At 28.8% G+C, this 21,432-nt stretch overlaps 1 protein-coding gene and 3 long non-coding RNA genes across 4 annotated transcripts; 1 reads left to right on the top strand and 3 right to left on the bottom strand.

Moving 5' to 3' along the window:
* Positions 1 to 138: 138 nt before the first annotated feature.
* LOC107998567 (tyrosine kinase receptor Cad96Ca) lies at positions 139 to 21,288 on the top strand. Its single transcript, XM_017057903.3, has 8 exons — positions 139 to 1,117; positions 15,234 to 15,484; positions 16,159 to 16,271; positions 17,374 to 17,776; positions 18,320 to 18,493; positions 18,878 to 19,228; positions 19,559 to 19,864; positions 20,437 to 21,288. Exons 1-8 carry the CDS (start codon positions 1,063 to 1,065, stop codon positions 20,671 to 20,673), a joined length of 1,890 nt encoding a protein of 629 aa, XP_016913392.1. The 5' UTR covers positions 139 to 1,062; the 3' UTR covers positions 20,674 to 21,288.
* LOC114577633 (uncharacterized) lies at positions 3,122 to 4,328 on the bottom strand. The gene is made up of 2 exons (XR_009831741.1): positions 4,032 to 4,328; positions 3,122 to 3,899 (listed from the first exon to the last, which is right to left on the bottom strand). It is a non-coding gene; the product is annotated as an uncharacterized LOC114577633 (long non-coding RNA).
* Positions 8,889 to 10,735, bottom strand: LOC133666894 (uncharacterized). Its single transcript, XR_009831742.1, has 2 exons — positions 10,357 to 10,735; positions 8,889 to 9,915 (listed from the first exon to the last, which is right to left on the bottom strand). It is a non-coding gene; the product is annotated as an uncharacterized LOC133666894 (long non-coding RNA).
* On the bottom strand, positions 15,765 to 17,489 carry LOC133666893 (uncharacterized). The gene is made up of 3 exons (XR_009831740.1): positions 17,350 to 17,489; positions 16,767 to 16,903; positions 15,765 to 16,336 (listed from the first exon to the last, which is right to left on the bottom strand). It is a non-coding gene; the product is annotated as an uncharacterized LOC133666893 (long non-coding RNA).
* Positions 21,289 to 21,432: the final 144 nt, after the last annotated feature.

Below are 21,432 nucleotides of genomic sequence, written 5' to 3'. Positions count from 1 at the left end.
AAATTATAAAAGAAATAAAATATATAACAACTCATTCAATACATTGTCTAATTGCTCAGCAAAATCGATTGAATCGAAATGATGAACTCGATACTCGATTCTTTAGTAATTACGCCAATGATACGCGTTCTTTCAGTTTGATCGGCATGGCTGCCACGGCATTCACGAACAGATCGCGTCGCGATGCACGTAGAGTCAGTACTTGGTTCATGAGCGGCGTTGTTTCGAAATCAGAAGGCTTAACAAGTGATCAATTTTAATTCGAAACTGCGTAAGATGTTTTTCTAATTTAAATTAGTGATTCGACTAATCAAATACAGTTATGTTATTTTTTAACCTAGAGTCAGTGAAAAGTGATCGAGAAATCGATTGACAGGAGTATAATGTTATTTGCACCAAGATGAAAGAAAGATCATGATAAACTTGGAGACAATATATACAATTCTAATACGATTGAGGCCGAAATATTTCAAGTGTTTTTTGAAATTCACTTCAGTGATGATTTATTAGTATTTGTTGTATTCGTAATTAATATTTCGCTGCGAACTGTGATCGCTCTAAAAACTTGTGCCGGTTAATTATCTGACTCGAGAGAAAGTCGACTGCTTTGCGTGTTCCGACCGGTTGATTTTACAACAAGTAGCAAAACTTTCGAGCTGGTGTTTTCGAATTGTGCATTAATCAACGTTGATTAAAATTGTGCGTGTAATATGTAGGTGAAGAAGTTTGTCAAAAATCTGTGTGAATTTGTGTTTGTTATCGAATATATTCGAAGAATGTTTATATATAATTTGCATCTGTTTTTCAATGTATCTAATGATAATTGACATCGAGTATGAAGAAATATTCAATAGATCGACAAAAAAAAAATAATAAATGTATCTATATGAATGATAGATGCATTTGCATATATATGATTGACAGTGTAATAGTTCGATAGATGTCATCGATAGAACTGGCTATCAAAGTGTTTCGATTTATCGTGGCTCAAATCGATCCACGTATGAGCGAGTCGAATGTGATTCTGTTGATATTTCATGTATCGTAGACAAATGTAGCGCAATGTTTGTCAGATTGATTATCGTTATTATGGCGCTGTGCCTATGGAATGGAGCCGGTAAGATATTTTTTTATTTTTTAATATATTTTAATTGATAGATATATTATTCAATTAACGATTTTATAAATAATCGAAATTTTGTCTCTATTTTCTTGAAAAATAATGACAGTGATATTCAAAACATTCGTTTAAAAGATCGATAATTCTTAATATTTACAATAATTATTTATTTAATTTTGATTTAAATATGAATGAAAATTTTAATGATGAACAATCATTTTAAATTTGAAAAACTTTTACCAATAATCTATGATATTTGTAGTTTTTCAACCACGATTTTATAGCCTGTACTTTCTAATATATCCCGGAGAAAGCGTCGAGAATACTTCTTCTGACGCATGCTTCAAATAATGCGAAATCAGAATGTAGAGGAATAAATTTAACGAACAAATGATCGTTTACTATATAAATGAATCAATTATTTATTTATTGAAATTTCATACCTAATTTTAAATGAAGTTAATCATTAAATATTTTTAAAATAATTTATCATCTAATAATAAAATTGAAAAATTTTTTTCGAATTAATTATGAACATTTTTTCTTTTAAATTAATTATGAATTTATAATTATTAACAATAATTATTTTTTAAATAAATCTTAAATTACTTTCGTTATGCATTTTAAACAAGTTTAATAAACGGGACAATATGTATATTTAAGTCATATTCTCTACGAAATGCTGCCATATGCATTGGCGATAAATTTGTTACAGCTTTCAATCTATAATGGAGATTCTCACCTGTTGTTCAATGAAATATTATGGCCTGAAAAAGCATATTATAATGTATGTCATGAAATATAGAAAAATTGTGAAATAATAAATGTGAATTGTCATTCTATAAAAAACTATAAAAAAATATATAACAATATTTATGATATTTTAAAAAAATTGTTTAAAGCTTGTTAAATTTGGGAAATTAAAATGAACGATTTTACAATATCAAAAAAACAATAAATATTATTAAAATTTTTTTAGTTCACTTTAAAAAAATCTAGATTTTTCCTGATTTTTTGAAAAAAGTATTCTACTTTTAATTATTGGTATTTTTGGTTCATTTATTATAATTTTTATTATTTATTTTATCGTAAATATATTATAAGTTCATAAATATATATTTTTTAATTACTTAAAGAAAAGGAAATATATTTTTGAAAATAATATTTGTGATGTATGCAATCAAAAAAGATACAAAAAGATTTTTTCTCATCTTACAATAAATAAAAAATGAGATTTCTTCAACAGAAATAAATAATCTTAACGAAATTTTCGAAATAATTTTTTCTTATTTTTAAAACAATTTATTATATATGGAATATATAAAATGGAATTGAATATAATGTAGCAAATATAATAAATATAAAAAAAATTAAAAACAAAATAATAAATAAAAACATATATAATTTTTTATCTTTCTATAAAATTACATCTTCGTCAAATACATAATATTACAATAAATGTATATTTGCATGTATTTAGTTTGCAAATTATTTATCATGGTTCACTTTCATATACATATACATATATGCATATTGCACCTACGCAACATTTTTCTCATATTTCATTAAGTTACCACCTTTGATATAATGAATTCTGTTCATTGCGAGCGATTCCTTTCTATTTAACGTTGATGCCACGAAATAAAAAAAATGCCTATCTTCTTTTCAAATATATAATTGTACGTTAAATAAAATAGAAAAGAAATTGGCAAGAGATGTACGGCGAATTAATTTGAATATTCGAGCTGGTCGTGGAATTCAAATTTATGATTTAAATATGAATTTTCCAACTTCGACTAGTTAGTAATATCAGATTCACTTGTAAACGAGTCTATACCGTGATTTAATGGAGTAGCGATGAAGGGTATAAGTGAAAGTTACTTAAATCATGTATCCGATCTATTCGAATTATCGTTTATTTTATCGATTTTCCTTTTCCTTTTTTATTTTTTTCTATGTTCGATATGTTAAACTATATAAAATTATAGAACGAAATAAAAATTTAGAAAAATAGGAAACATTTATTTGAGAAATCAAAATACATTAAAAGAATGCTTATAGTGATGTTGATTACTGTAAAAAGTAACGGTGTTTACTTCGATTACAATAGAGCAACGGCATTTATACAAAGAATAAAGAAATGTGTCAAAGTTGTATAAATTAAGAATTATATGTGCTCTGTTCCATAACTAAAGTATTGAAATTTATGAAAGTATGTAGTAGGTTTCTCATGAAACTATTTTTAACATCTCATATCAAAGAAAGAAAATTTTTCTTTTGTCAGCGTAAATTCTTTAAAAAAAAAATTATTCTTCAAATAGCTTTGTTAACCAAAAGGCCCAGGAAGTTTCCAAACAGACTTAAATAGAAAGTCGTTGTCGCGACTTGAGAGACACCTGCACGTAAAATTCTTTTAACTAGTGATGGAATCAAGTTCGTTACGTATCTATAAATAAATTTAAATCTAACCAAAAAGATCATTCTATAGGATTCATATAATAGTAGTAAGATATAATAAAGTATTTGATCTTTGGTATTCATGAAATTTTTAAAAAGATATTTATAAAAGATTCGAATATTTGAACATACTTGCGATAGATGTAGTGCCATTACTCTTTCGTAAACTCATTCTTTTGAAGGTTCTGACTTTCAAAGATACTTATACTACTTATACCATCGGAAAAAAAAGCCAGTTGACCGATAAGCGATAACAGTTGCGACACAAAGATGCACGATTCCACGAGTCTTTAAAGAATACAGGAGAATGCGGCAGTTTTATCTGAAAGAAATTTTATTAACTCTTATTAATAAACGAATATGTATATGATATTTGTTTTTAAGATATAGATATTCTCAATATAATTTTAGCAATTAAAAGTTTGAATAAATTTCAAGAATTCATCATTCTAACCTCAAAAATTCTATTATAAAAAATTTATTAACGAATAACTGAAATTATTATTATTATTGTATATAGAATTAATTTTTAATTAGTAATAAAATTAATAGAAAATTTGATGTAGTTATGATTGGTGATTGCAAATAATCAACTGCATATTCGTTTTCATAACGGCTTTTTGTCAAAAGAAAATACCAATTGCCCCGGGTATGCATTAGGAAAGTTTATTTCGCTTGCTCATGTTCTTTCTCATCGTTTGTTTCGCATGCTTGCCAACCTTTTTTTATTGTTCTCTTCAGTTACACGTGCTTCCTGTTTAAGTACGCCTCCTCTTGGCATTTTTCCGTTCAACAGTTTGCGATCTGTGAATAAAACAAAGTTGTTGCTTCTATGTGTTATAATTAGTGTACCGTTTAATAGATAATTTATTATTATTATTATATTGATAAAAAAAGAATTTTACGATAAAAATTTCATTAAGAATTTTAATGTTAAATTATGACAATCAAAGTTTTTTCCTCTTAATAATCTAAAATAGTAAGTAATCTAATCTATAATCTAACATAACCTATAAAATAAGATTCAATTAATTTCATTTACTAATTAAAAAAACTTTTCAGCTATTGCAATTCATTTTAAATATTCATTAGATTTTTATTGATAAATATCAGATAGAAAGATGAAAAATATATTAATGTCCAAATATTTTTGCGACAATTTGTTGGAAAACTACCGAGATTGTTCGGCAAGGATTCGTATTTCGACCAAATCTTGTGCAGACGAGCGATTATCGGTGAAGGTTGGATACACGACTTCTTGTTTGGTGTCTGGCGACCCGATTATGCGACCGGCTGTTAAACGTTAATTCGTCTGGCGAGTGGTCGAGTCATTCGTCGTTTTATTTTGTCGCGCAGCCATTTTTCCGCTCGAATTCCTTGGTTGAAGAGGGATCACGATCGTGCTTTTGGTCTTCGTTCGTTAAAGGAAACCGTTGCAGAAAAATATGATGCAAAAAAAGTGCGGAAAAGTCGTTCTCGGAACACATTCTTGCATTATCGATCATGTATGATCACGTTCACATATGTATCAATCGCATTCTTTCTGTTTAGTGAACGTACATTCGTTCAGTCAATGATACACAATGGATTGTCCATTGTGAAAATTTCTGAAGAGTTTCTCGGATATTTGGGATTTTATTGGGAATGAAAGATGGATGTATTATATGTATTTTTATAGATATTTATCTTCTTTTTTATCTTTTCTTTATTTATATGTCTGTTTATCTAGAAAGGGATTTATTAGATTAGATACATTTTTAAATGGGCTTCTTAATATTTGAAAATTAATTTGATCCATAATTAACGTATTAGCTTTCGAAACAAAAATTTGTAATAATTAAAACGAAGATTGAATATTATTTATTATTAGTAAAAAAGACTTACAGTTATTCCAGTGCAAACGTTAAAAATATTTATAATTCAATAAAGATAACGGTATTTTTTTTTAAACGTGATTCATAATGTTCCTTTTTAATTATATCAATGATATAAAAAATAAATAGAATTAGAGAATGGATATTAAAATTATATTAAAAATAAATTTATTCTTTATATATGTATATATGCGAAAATTATAATTAAATAGTAATTATCTTGGAAATGTGTTACACGTTAAATACATAGCAATTGATTAGGAAGGATCGTTCTTGTGCCGACATTCGTGTCTCTGAGAAAATCTCGGCGTTGTGCGGTAATTCAGGCGCAGGTACTTGTTTCATAGAACAACCATTACTTAACCATTACAAACTTCTCGTGGCACTAATTGACTTCTATAAATTTAACGCATTTAATAATGAATTATACATAAAATACGTACCATTAATGCAATATAATGTAATATATATACGTCACACAGAAAATAATTAATCGTATAATTAACATATACGAACAATTATTATTTGTTACGACACATTAATTAGAAAATAAAGTTAAATCGATTCATTCGTATCTTTGTTATATAATTAATTAGTGTAGCATTTTATTTTATTTTTTAGCATTGTTAAATTTTAGTAATTATAAAGAATTTTATCTCATAAATTTAATAAAAAATATTTCATATTCAATTTACTAAGCAATTTAGGTTTCGTTAAATTTTATGTATCGTTTAAATTTAAATCAAAATGGCAATATAAAAATAAAATTGCGTATTCTTAGTTTTTGCCACCAAAAATATTATTTATCTACGTTATAAATTTCCAATTAATATGTAAAATAACAAATGAGATTCGTGTCCCCTTTAGCGTGACACGAAGAAGAAAAAGTTGTTCGTGAAATTTTAACTCGTCTGCATTCACAAAACCGCGAAACATATACTTATGCCTGAATATAATGTTACAAGTCGCATATGGCCACATTAAGATTCGCTCAAGGCAATCCGATGAAAAGATTTCAAGGCTTTATACCGAACATTTTTTGTACACCCTTTTTAAAATATTATTATTATCGCGAATACAAATGTCTTTCTTAATGTCATAAACTTCCTAATTATTTAAACAAGTATTAAATTAATATAGACAACTAGTTTTAACAGAAAAATTTCTTAATATAACTTATACACACACACACATATATATATATATATTTACTATAACATGTTTGTTTTATACAATGGAATATCTTTTGATGAAAGAATGTTATGGAAAAAAAAAGTTCTTGCACAAAATATTGTTAGACATGACAAGATAAATTATGTAACATTCAATAGCTTTGATATAGATGAAGGCTATATGTCACACGAAGGTCGATTATTTTTTAAAATGTACAAATTAACCAATTAACCATTATTTTCTCACAAAAAACATATCCTGTATCGAATAATCATTAGATAATCTAAAGATATAACAACTTACTAAATACTTATTAATATATATATAAAACACTTAAAACCAAAGGAGGAAATTTTGCAGGCAAAAGACGTAATCTCCATACGAATCTCTAAACGAATTTTCGGTGTGCGTGTCGCCGTGCATGAAAGTGAAGCGTCATGCTAAGAAATATATTTAAGGACCGACGATGACCTCACCGAAGTGAAAGTTCTCCGGTTCTGTTCCCTACGGTCGGTTAAAACGAGAAGGTGAAAAAAAAAGGAAGAGAGAGAGAGAGAGAAGGAGAGGCCTCTCGGCCTCTTTCGAGCGCCCATAAGCCTCGCTGGACGTATCCGCTTCCGGAAGGCAACGCGTTCCTCGTTGACGTCACGACCTTGGCCGGATACCACGAAATCGATGGGTTTCGAAAGATCGGCCTTCGATTAAGCGGATTTTCGAGTTTTGTCGAAAGATTTTCTCACCGCTTGGGTTGCTATACGATTGTGAAGCAATAATAATGACGGTGGATTTTTATGTTGCAGGGAACAGATGTTAAATTATAGTTCTTTTTTTCTTTTTTTTCGGTTTGGATATTTGGTAAATCTTCAAAACTTTCTCTCGGGGATTTATTTCGTGATGTGTAAACATCATCTTTTCGATGCTCCTCTCGAATATTATTGTAATTTATTTCTTCACTTTCTTTATTTTAACTTGGAAATTTTAAATCTTGTGTATTTCTTTTTAATTTTATTTTTAAAAAAATTCCTTTCGTTATTTAGATTAAAGAATATTTGATTTGATTAAATGATCGATTTGATTTAATTCCAACAATAACATTTTGAAATGTTCCAATCCGAATATAATTTTTCTTAAATAATAAAAACATTTGAAAGAAATATAATATAAAATTAAATCTATTCATAAGTTTCATATTTATAATTATTTTAATACTGTAAAAAAAAGGAAAATCTTGGTTGACATTGTTGTATCGTTATAGGATCAATTATTAGCCACAGACAACAACAGTCGTGATTCCAAAAATTCATGATCTTTTTGCATTATGAAATTTCACGTAGAAATGAGAAACCATCCGCGGTATATTTTTGTAGTGTTAGAGCGAAAGATGGAAACCGAATAGTTCACTTTCAGATCCTGTTGCGTCTCACATTACTTAAAGTACATAAGTACTCGCAGGTCTATCCATTCTCCATGAATCATTCTTTAAAAGTTGCATGTGTAATCGTTACGTGCGATACGATTAATCTATTTTTTTTTTTTTTAAAGAAAAAATTAGAAAGTATTATATTAGGGAGAAATTGTTTAAGAACATTATACATGGGAAGGTAGAAAGAATCTGTTTGTTTGATTTTTTTTTTTTCAACTTAACGCGATATTTGATATTTATTATGTGTTATGTCCTTCGATAGCGAGTTTCAGAAGAACAGTTTTTCAAACTTTATATCTTAAATATTTTTATTTCTGATAAGAAGATAAAATTGATCGTCTACAAATAGCTGGAAAAATATATTTTCTGACGTAAGAAGTTTAAAAAAAATTCACGATGAAAAGATTATTTATTTTCTAAACCTGTTTCGAATTTTTGTCCCATTATTTTCGAAATTTCGATAAGAATCGAATAATTCGTAGGGAGAAAGATTTATTGATAATTTATTATCGATATTGGATCTTGAAACATTTAAAAAAAATTCTTTTTTCAGTAAAAAATTACTGCTGCCTAAAATACGCTGGCATTACAAATACAGATAATTGAAAGAGCTCTCAGATATTTTAAGAGAGTAAGACTCGAGTCTTGCCATCCAAGTGTATATCAAAGTCGAGAGCGCTTGACTTTCTATCCATTAACGAGAATTTCTGTCTATCTTGTGCTAAAACTATTGATAAATATAATTGCTGAATGCTTATAATTGAACACTCAAAAGAAATATTTATATTTATTTCCTTACGAATAATTGATGGAGATGTTATTTTTTCAAAAATCAACAAAATTTCTTTAATCAATAATTTTATTAATCCTTCATTGATGTATAAATAATTTTTTCATTAGTTCTTCTAAATAAATACTACTTTTTACATGTTAATTGACAGCTAATTAAAAATTATGTTGATCCTAAAATTGCATCTATCGAGGTTAATTAGTACTTGTTTTTTTTTTTTTTAAATTTAATGTAATGTTTTTCTTCGTAACATTTTTCTTTGACCTTCGTAAGATAAAGTTGACCTTCATGTGACATTAACACGTTTATTTATCTGCATAACCAATTTTATCTGAAACAACTTTTCTTATCATTAACATGTAATATTCCTATTATCAAGTGAGACATTCAAAGTGATCAAGTTATTTTTGTTTAAGAGTATATTAGTTATATCATAGATTATATATACATGTGTATCTATAAATTCTTAAAAACTTTCCCTAAAGAGTTTCAAAAACTACTTTCACTAATTCTATGAGCAATAGATGACAAGACCCCTAATCTTAATATCAATTTTAATCTTATTAATAATTGCTTAACTTCATTTTTTACAATTACATTTGTCAATCATAATTTTATACCAAAGATTATTTATTCCTTTAATTTCTACAACAAATATTATCTAATCTTTAATCATTTTCTGCCTCTGACAATAATACTATGCACATAGATTATCCAACTTCCGGAAACTATTTTCTATTTTCTTTTTTTTCTTTTTTTCCTTTGTCTGTAATTAAATAAGTGGGACAGATTGACAGTCTCGTTAATGGTCCCGATTCGTACGCGACACCTGACTCGAGGGAAGAGTGGAGCAACAAGTAGATCCCTTGCATTTCCGACGCCGGTGAAAAACCCATGATTCGACGCAGGTCATACTGACATGCGCACGCAGCAGTGGCAGCCCTGTCGTTTGGTCGCACTTTCATCGTCCCACTTTCTCCGTCTTGTTCCTTTGCTCGTTGACCACACTGTTGGCCAGTCAACCTTTACACTCCATTAATTTTTCTTTTTTTTCTTCTTTTTTTGTTTATTGGAATTCCTTCGTTAAGATAGAGAAAAACAAAAATTTGAACTCTTTGAATATTGTACAGTAATTATTAATTTTTGTTTTTTTTTTTTCTCCTATATTTTTCTTCTTTTTTGGGGGAGAATCGTTGACGTCTTTCGTTGGAGGTGTATGTAGAGAGATATTAATGTGAGAAAAATATAGAACTGGTTAATGATCAAATCTAATAAAACTGTATATATAAATTATTATACATGTGTATATAGATGTATCGCGGATTTATACTCTTTGTATCGTCAAATAAAATTTTCAAATTTCAGAGAAAAACGAAATGAAAATTACGAATATTTATTAATCTTTAAGTATACTTTTTACTTGACAAATACCGCTCGTAAGAAAAATTTCTTAACCTTAAATATTCTTCAGCAACGGTAAAAGAGTTATCGAAAATTTTAATAGTATTATGTTTTATACCGATCATTAATGCCGGCCATTATTTCACGAGAATAACCGCGTAACTGTATTCTCACGGTGCAGTGACTTCAATACCGCTATAACACGCCGGTGCTCGAAATAAAGAAGCACCTTGTACACCGATGTCGCGACTCGTGGCATTGTAATGCCGCGACCGCAATAACAGAAGCGGAATTTATGCTTATCGTTTATTTGTCCAGTCGCTGTTCCAGACTTATGAATTCACGCAACAAAATGATAACGCACTCTGTGATTCTCATTTTTCACTCCCCTCGAGATTAACATCGGGACAAATATTAAATGCAAATTATGTGTAAAATATTCCTTCTTTAATCATGTGAAAGAGGAATACGTTTTTACTACATTTACGATATTATTTTTATCAATCTTTTATCCTGTATAATATTAATTATTGTGTAAAAGAAGAAAATAATCTTCTTTGATTTATAATCATATTTTTACCGAGATACGTAAATTTTAAATATTTAAAAAATTGTGCTGTCATTTTGTCACGAATGTATCCAAAAGGATCATCAGATATAAGGTTAACGAAGGATAGCTTGGAATATCGTTTTTCAAATCGATGACTGTATATAGTTAAATATAATCTATCATTTTTTTTTAACACGAAAAAGAGAAGAAACCATTGGTTGGTTTAACTTTTTCACGAAATTGAGATTGATTTATCATGTGATAGAATTATCATGATTGAGTGAAAGAGTCGAGATTGTCATGTAATATTTGGAACTTATTAACTCGGGAATTTCTTTGTGGTTTATAAAATTGTTAAACAATAACAGATAATTATTGCCATTAATTCAAAAATAGCAAATATAATATGTATACTGTAACTACCAAGAAACTAATTTCACAGTTAATTTAACTTAATATACCTATTCGCTATTTATTATGTATTATATTAGGCTATTTTTGTAAATACTCATTCGTGGAAAATGATAAAAAGCCAATAAATACCAATATTCAAAATTATAAATTAACTTGTAATATTTTTGAAAAACTTAAACCATCTTACACCGTGTTAATTTACCATAGTGATTCCAGAAAAATTGCAAACCAAGTATTTTCAATGTTGCTCAAATTTGCAAAATCGATCAAACAAAATCGTAATACTGGAGGAAAAGACATAAGAAACCATCCTTAGATTCCATAAAAAAGAAAAAAACTTCCTACAACATTAATTACCACGAATTCGAATCGAGGCCTAATCTTTCACGCCTTAATTACAAAGCTGGGCTATGCGAACTGTCCATTAGAGCTGTGTTTTCGCGTTCCTCCGATCGACTGGAAAACACGCGAACGAAGAAAGTCATCAGGCAGGCAACATCCATAAATTTTAATGACCCACGTTGCGGGCAAATTTGCCAGTCATGAGTACGTGTTTTTCTCGATTCTTCGCGCTGCCTGCTTTACTCTAATTAAATGCCACCGCTTCCTGGCGTTTTTTTTCTTCTCCTTGACTCTTATCGCGATTAGAAGATTGATCATGAGATCGATAATTGAAGGTTTGAGGGAATTCTGTGCGAATAAATCGAAATGATGTTTTTTACCAAATGCGTGTTTTCTACAAAATAAATTGAATTTTTATTTTTATCTTGCAATGTTGGTTCTTTCAGCTTATTGATAGTTATTCGTCGATAGAATATTTGCCGATTGATTTTAATTTTTCTGTGGATAATTTTTGAGCTGTTTCTACTTTAAATGAATTTTCTAAGAGAGGAAGAAACGTTTTTTAAGATTTTTTGGATTTATTTTAATGGATAAACTGATTAGAAGAATGTTCAAGTATTCACTTGATTATAAATAAGAAAAAATATATTTATATTCTATATATGTACCTATTGTAACAGATATATATATATCTGTATAATTTCATAAAATATTATAATGAACAATTACAACTGATAAAAATATCATACATCTCATGTTTAAACCACCATTTTGTATTAATTAAAATTCTAATGAAATTATCTAAAATTTATTTTATGCAAATTTTTTTTATCATGTTATTAACATCAACTCTATTATTATCTTATTTAAATCAGGTTGGAATCCAAAATATTATAATGAATAATTACAACTGATAAAAATATCATACATCTCATGTTTAAACCACCATTTTGTATTAATTAAAATTCTAATGAAATTATCCAAATTTTTTTTATCATGTTATTAACATCAACTCTGTTACTATCTTATTTAAATCAGGTTGGAATCCAACGAGAATGCATAGATAACGTCTAGCGATATTGAAATCAAATCGAAATTGCGAAACATGGTAAGGAAACAGGCTGATAATGAGGACTTTCTCTTGTTCGCACGAAAGCTCATTGGTATGCTTGTGCCGAACAAACGCTCGAGCCTTTGGAACGATGAACAGTGTGCTGTAACATTAGCGAATAATTACTGAGATCGTAAAGTTTGTTAACTAACGGAACTGTCTTATTCAGTTCTTCTTCCTGTGTATATCTTATTCAGGATATTGATATATTTGTGAGACAAATTAGAGGTTAGAAGTTAGTAAAAAAAATGTGTGTTGAAGGTTACTTATTTAGTTATAACTAATTTAATTATTCAGTAAATTCAGTAGAAATTGTACGGAATGTTGATATATTTATGGAATAATCCTTGAAAATAGTATTTTAATTTTATGAATCAAAAGAAATATATAAAACGTAATACGCAGAAATACCAGTTGAAGCTTGCTTATTGAGTTATAAGTAATTTCAATTTGCGTTAGGTTAGGTTAAAAATATAAATATATTTATAGACGATGGAATTCAATGCACACAGATGGAATTGTGCATCTTTTAAATTAAGATAAATAATTTATATCTCTTAACCTCTTTTGTAACATGTGTAACGAATAAACCTGAAAGAAACTTTGATAAAATAATTATAACTATGCTATGATAGAAATGCATAAATGGCGCCAAATTTAAAATTTTTTCAAGAAAGAAATTACCCAATCGTTTCATGCACGATGAAAAATTATATTTTTGTAAAAAAAAAAAAATCAATCCATTTTCACAATCTTTTATTTTTATTTTTTCTTTTTTCTTTTCACAATCTCTAAGAAATCCATTTTTCAGATTCTCAAATCGCATAAAAATATTTTCACGTAGCGCATATAACGAAACTGTTATAGCACAAGTGCATGCCGTTTCATTCAACGCGAATATAAATTAAAACGAACGAGGTAACTCGGTAGGCGACGTACGATCTATTATTTCAAACAGCTACCGTGTTTTCTCGGTTGAGAAGAACTGCCGATTGAGATCTCGAAATCGTAGATAAGAGTGGTAATACCGATACTCGGTGCAACGGTATCTTATACTACCGAGAATTGAACCGGCACGACGAATGATCATACGTTAGATCGCCTGGTAACGCACGAACGACCTCTTACACGGAAGGTACACAACAAATGGGATAATTTATGTGATCGACATGGTAAAATTGAACGTAATGTATGAGTAATTATGGAGATGATAATTCAGAGCAATGCAATGATCAGTATATAGAAATAAATGTGTTTGTAGAAAAATATTTTTATTTTATAAAATAAATAATAAAATGCTTTTTCCCGTAGAATATGTTAAAAAATATACGTAGAAAGTAGTTGTCTGAAGAATTTTATGTTTCTTTTATAGGTAATTCATTATTTCTCTAGAAAACAACTAGAAAACAAAATATTTGAAAAGGAAGAAAATAATAAATATATAATTAATGCAATATATAAATTCATTATTTTCCTTTTTTAAATTATAATATGGAATTTAATATCGTAAAATGTATATTAAATTATCTTAAATTATATAGACGCTAGCGTTGCAGAGATTATATAGAAATTGTAAAACGAATAACGCGAAATATAGCATTATAGAATGAAATAAACATACAAAAATAATTTTTCTATTAAAATTCTCGAGATTACATCGAAACAAGATATTAAAAGGATTAAAAAATTTTAGAAAAACAATCGTTTATTCTCCAATGATTGGATTAAATTAGTAGGAAAAAATTTTACTTGAATGAACATAAGGTAAGGTAAAGAATTCGCAGAGTGAACGACTTCTAATGTATATGTTTGAGACGAGACGAGAGGATATATTTCAAAGACTTGGATCTCGTTATTTCGTTATTCACGAAAAAGAACGAAAAATCTGCAATCTCTGAATACATGAAAGGTTACACTCTACTTGACGATATGAACTCAAAATCTAGGATAAGAATGCATATCAAGGCCGATCTCTCAAGCCATCCGCGGCTCTCTCTCATTATCGTTCAGTAAATCCGAACTTAATTAGATCTCAAGTGGAAAACCGTTTCGTTCTGTGTATGAATTCGATAGAAAAAAAAAAAAAAAAAGAAAAGAACGATTACACGAAGTTCAAAATCGATACGCTGAATCATGGATGGAAGTAAATATTTGAGAATCGAGAATAGGAAGTTTACGATAGTTGCGATAATTTGTATTCCATGAAAAAACGATAAAACAGTTTTAATCGATAAGTCGGCGATTAATCGATAAAGTAGTTTTCTTTTGAAGGTAATATTAAATTTTTTTTTGTAAATTCGTTACAATAAAGTGATACACATACACGTTTTAGATTTTAATTTTATCGATTGATTAGTAATTTTTAATTATATTTAGATTATTTTATATTTTTTACTTTGAATTTTAATCTGCAACTAATTTCGTTTCCATAGTTATCACGTATAATTTGTAGTTATTTTATCAATGATAGAAAATAAAATTTTTCAATTTACCGAAAATATATTAAATATTTGCCCAATTCAAGTACAATTATGCAAACTGAACGTGAATCAATCTTGGCAATTAATTTTCATTGTAGGGAGCCAATTCAGCGACAATACACCACCCGTGATGTGGATAGACCGAAATCTGGTGCTTCTTGATTCGGAGCCTGTAGGAAGCGTGGTGACTAGAGCCCGTGCCGAGGACAATGAACAGGATCAGCTAACCTATGGCTTGGAACCTCTTGGGCACAATTACAACGGAAACGAGAGTCCGCAACCCTCGCTTCCTTTCTTCATCGACAATAGCACGGGCATTATCTACGTTAATGAAACGCTCAAAGATAAAGTAAATGCACCTTCTAATCCCTATCTTAATTATTTTCACGTTTAAATTAAAACCGTTAACGAAATTCTTCCCAATAATTATTATGAAGCGAATTTCAACGTCGTGTAAAAAAAATGAATTGTAAATGGAAACAGAACATATCGGTAATGATATTTTTACATAATTTCTATATCGGCACATAATTTACTCTAAAGGTAATAAGACCAAAGTAATTAATAATTCTCGCTAGACTCGAATGGTAATTTAACAGTTGTCGTACATCCAAATAAAATATGTACAATTATTTCAACGTACTTTTTAATAATATCTATCATTTTTTACTTATAACAGTATTTAATTATAATATCTGTCGTTAAGTGAAATTTAAAAAAATTAAAAAACGAGGAATTTAAATAGCAGAGATCACTCAAAGGTCAAGTTTATCTCTTCAAATGGAATTACATATACCATTAACCGTTCTTTATTACATTCTATACGTCTGGACTGGCATCAGATACGAAATACTGCGCATCATTGTGATGCATTTAAACGAGTCTCGTGTACGTTGGACGAGGGCAAAGTACGCGTTTACGTGTCATCTTTTTTCTTCCTTTGCTTAAGACGATAAGAACGTAACACGAGCTGCATACGGTCGCTTCGAGAATTGAACGATGTTTCTTGCTTCTTCTTTCCAGGGAGGGCAGAACCTGTTCCTTTATGTAACCGTCTCCGACGGTCAACTCACGACAAAGACCGAGGTCTACGTCACCATCAAGAACACTTCGGGTCCCAATGGAGGACACACCAGGTGAGTCGAGGATAAAATTGGTCGCAAGATCGATGAACTGATTTTGATTCGAGAGAGATCGTTTGCTGTGGAAGTAAAAAGTATGATATTAAAATTTATATCGACGTTTAAAATATTTATATCACGAATGGAAATTGAGCCTGAGCATGTTAATCTCGAGATAGGATAAATTGTAGAATAGAATTCTTGTAGTATCATCAAAAATTATATATTTCATTTTGAATATTAACAGACTATTTATTTTTTTTTAATTTACCATATACTTGTTACGGTACATCAAAATTAAAAATAGATAAAAATACCTCATTATTTATATTTCTTTAAAAAAAAAAAAAATGGAAGAACGAATCAAAGAAGCATCGTTTATATTATTAAAGAAATCATCATTAATTTTATTGCGAAACGGATTCGATTAAAATTTATATTAAAAATATTATTTTTAGAAATAAAATGGAATTAAAACGTTCAAAGATTTTTATAGAAAGGAATACGCACGGTTGTATATTCGGTGTGTCGTTGTTTCAAACCTCTTCGATCTAATCCCTTTGAAAATCAACAGCCCCAATCTTCCTTGAAACAGTTTTTCAGTTGACCGAGCAGAGGTTCCGGTGAATCTGCGAGACCTAGTCAACCTGCAAGAAAGTTTCCCCGATAAATCACGGTGAACAGTGCGTGACCTTTTGGAGGACTCTCAGTGGCCCGTTCCATTATTCATGCTCCAGTTCGTCGATGATCAGATTCGTTTTGAGCGACAAACTCTGTTTGCCCCAATTTTTCATAACGCTCGATTCGAATCGTTTCGAACGTATCTCGACTCTTCCAATTTTTGACCGTGCTCCAAACTTTGAACGATCGAAAAACTTGCTATTAGTTCAAATTTTCAGGATCAGATTTTCCTTGATATTTTACAAAATACTCCATTTCAATATTTAAACTTAATTTTGCTCCAATTTTTTACAATAATTCCTTATTCTTTCCAATTTTTTTCTTTGGAGCACAACTCTCCAAATCTCTCGAAGCATCCTCCCAATTTTCAACCACTTCCCGGAATTCCCAGAGTCTTTAAACCGTACTCCACCTTCTAATTTTCCTTTTGTTCCAGGAGCCCGTTTCCGGGTCAGCACGGCTCCGGCAGAATCCGGCCGCCGCTGTTGGGCCTGTCCAGCCTGCCCAACTACCCCAGGCCTTCGTTGCCTCATAAGCCGCCGCCATTGCCGGCCAATATACCAAAAACGACGAAGCTGCAGCCGGAGGAGTCGAAGGAGGCCGAGGGTGATCCGGATCCGACCACCGCCGGTGTCCCTCAACCGGCGACAGAGGAGAACGAGGTCGAGGGGCCGCCTCTCAGCTCGAAAATCTCACCTGCCGACGCAGCGCCTTCGCAAGATATTGCTATCACCTTGGTACCCGTCACGGCTGTCTGCGTGCTCGTCGTGGGACTGGGCATGGGTGTGTGGTCAATGAGGAACAAATTCTGCGGCAATCGAAAGTCTAAGGAAGACACGGTACGAGGATGGGATAGTTATAAAATTATTTAATTTAAAAAATGGAAAAGATGGGATAAAAGAAAGGGGATATTCAGGTTTTCAGGTGAATTTGGGATGTATTTGGAAATGTATGAAAATATTCATAATTAGTATTTATGAAAGTAATGTGTCTGTTTGTAAATGATGTAAATTGAATGTTAGTGTTCATTTATTTAATTGTGATTAATACAAATTTGGGATTATGGATATTTATATGAGAATAATTATAAAACGTAGTAATAATATAGTGTTGTTTATTTAAAGTTGAAAACTTCTTGATAGAAATTGTGTAGTTTTATATTGTTAAGAATATTTAATAATTCTAATATAGTAAGTATAAATACAGTTTTATATATAGAATAATGACGTAGAAATTAAACATTTAAAAAGAATTATAAATGCATATTCAAAATATTATAATTAAAAATAAATATAATGAATATGTTTTTCAACCTTTGATATTCTATTACGTTTAAAACATTAAATAAAATTTTGAAATAATTATTTTTATTTTAATATCAGAAAGAACAAGCTTCGGTTAGCGTCTCGAACATATCAGATGATCCATCGCTTGTCTTGAAAAGATGGCGAGGACCAAAAGCGTACAACAATCGATACGAGCCATGGGAAAAAGAGAATCAAGGCGCTCAGAATAAGCAAGAAGATAAATGGGAATTTCCACGACATCGATTAAAGGTTGGTAATTACATAAAAAAAAAATCATCTTGAAGCAAATATTATCTTCATTTTCACTTTAATACATTTTGAATTAAATGTAATATATATTTAATATATATGTATATATATGTAAACGTAATGAAAATTTGAAAACTTTATTTTTTATATATTTTTAAAAAAAAATGTTTTACGTAGTTAAAAAACATTTTTTCCTATATTTATAATCAATTAAGATTTTAATTAATCAAGATAATTAATATTAATTAAAAAAACATGATTTTATTAAGTTTTTCCTCTTTATGTGTAATTATCATTCAAATTTAAATGTGTTTGAATAATAAATATTTCTTTCTTTTTTTTTTTCATCAAAAAAGTAATTAAACAAATTATTTCATTAAATAGGTTTTCAATATTCTTGGTGAAGGTTGCTTTGGTCAAGTATGGAAATGCGAAGCCTTAGATATTGATGGAAAATCAGGAGCAACTATAGTCGCTGTGAAGACATTAAAAGAAAATGCCACGGAAAGAGAACGACTAGATCTCGCTCAGGAATTACGAGTCATGAAAAATTTGGATCCTCATCCCAATGTAGTCAGATTATTGGGCTGCTGTACAGAACGTGAACCTATGTTCGTTATTTTAGAATATGTAAGTGGTGGAAAGCTTCAGAGCTTTCTGAGAGCATCTAGAGAAGAAAGAAACCACGGTGGACCTGGACTGACGTCTAGGGATTTAACTGGATTTGTTTATCAAGTATTATATATTATGTAATATAAAATCTTTTTTAAAAGATTATTTAAGATAGATATTTTTTTATAATTCACATCATCTATTACAATAGATCTAATACAATAACAATAAATTTTTAATCATAATTATGTATAATATAATTTTTAAATATCTCTCAAATTTTATATAGAATCAATATAGTTTAATAATGAAAAAAAAATGCAGTAAATGATCTTAATTATTTTAGACTATTATTATTCAACAATATATATCAGATACAGATGTAGATATTAATAAATTTTACACTTATTATTATTATTATTATTTACTTACATAATAATTTACATATCACAGATTGCCAAAGGTATGGAATATTTGGCTTCCAAAGGAATTATACATAGAGATCTAGCTGCACGGAACATATTGATCGACGAGAATCGTGCTTGTAAAGTTGCGGATTTCGGATTCGCTCGAGACGTGGCCGCTAATCAAATTTATGAAAGGAAGTCCGAAGGTCGGCTACCTATCAGATGGATGGCTCCTGAGAGTTTATACGACAACATCTTTTCTGTAAAATCGGATATATGGAGTTTTGGAGTATTAATATGGGAAATCGTGACGTTGGGCTCCACGCCTTATCCCGGCTTAGCTGCAGCAGAGGTAGGGTCTTAGGGTTAGCGGAGTTTATTAATCTTAAAGTTGCTATCCTTTAAAAAAAATTAAATGCAATCTTTTAAAATTAATTTTTCAACACTTGTGATTATTCTTTCATTTTAAAAATTGTTTAAATTATCAAAACTCTTTAAAAAAAAATATATACATATAAAAATTTTAAATAATCAATTTTAGATAGAATTGTTTCTTTAATTTTTTAATTTAGAATATTTGTAAGAGTTTTGTCAATTAAAAAATTTATATGCTTTATTTTTATTAAAGTTATAATTTTATAAACATTTAATTTTAATTTTAAGTTTAATTAAATAAATGTAATTAATTAATAATTACAAAGTTTATGAGAAATTTTATTACAGAATTAAATTTGAATAATATAATTTAAAATGTTCTTGATTTCTAATACTTTATTTCAATTAATTTTTATTATTATTTTATCTTTTAATCATAAATTAATATATTATAAATCATTTTAATATTCAAAGAAAAAAGAGAAATATTTATATTTCTTATATTTATATTTTATATTTATATAAAATTATATAAAATTATTTTTGTAGGTAATGAGGAGGATCAAAGAGGGCTACAGACTAGACAGGCCAGAACATTGTAAAAGAGAACTTTATAATATTATGTATTATTGCTGGGACAAAGATCCAGCATGTAGGCCATCCTTTGGAGAACTCGTCAGCCTAACAGAAGGTCTTTTACTCGACGAAACTGATTATATTGAATTAGATAGGTTCCCGGACCATTCGTATTACAACGTGCTAAATCTCAGCGGAGAGAAATTGTAAATGATTGTATCTAAAATATAACATTAATATCATTGACTGATTTGTATGAATTTTTGATAAATTTTTGATAGGCTAATTAATACGATTTTGGAGCACTGATATACAATGATTATACAATAATTTCTTTGTTTTTCAATTTGTAAATATGCAGAATAATTTATATTAAAATATTATAGTTTATAAATATTTTAATAATAAAATAGAGTTATGCGTCATATCAATTATTCAATCAGTGTTTTGAAAATCTTAAAATTTAAATGTACTAGAAATCTATTTACCTGTTTACTGAGATTAAGTTCATCGACGATTTACCTGAATTACGCCAATTTGTATATATTAATAAATAAATGTGTGGAATAATAAATAATTTCACGCATTGAACGAGTTGTAAGTATTCTGAAGAGATAAAGGCGTCATGAACTAGTCAGAGTTCAAATAAATTTTTGATTGTATGTGTATTAATTAACATGCGAAAAAAAAAATATGTTGAAGAGATAATTATTCTGGTAAAAAAACTTTTTTATATATATGCGAATTGTAAATATATATTAAGTAAGATTTTTAATAAATTATTATGTAATTATTTTTTTGTAAAAATAAATCATTTTAATATGATTTATTTCTTTTGTTTCTATGAATACATCATTTTAAAATTTACCCATTTATTTTATATTTAAAAAATTATTTAAATAAACAATTTTTTCATCAAACTATATTGAAATTTATGACATTAATTAATTAAATTTATTACATTACATA

This window comes from Apis cerana, linkage group LG11 (assembly GCF_029169275.1).
Source record: "Apis cerana isolate GH-2021 linkage group LG11, AcerK_1.0, whole genome shotgun sequence".
Classification (NCBI taxonomy): Eukaryota; Metazoa; Arthropoda; class Insecta; order Hymenoptera; family Apidae; genus Apis; species Apis cerana.
This window is presented reverse-complemented; position numbering and strand designations above follow the sequence as displayed.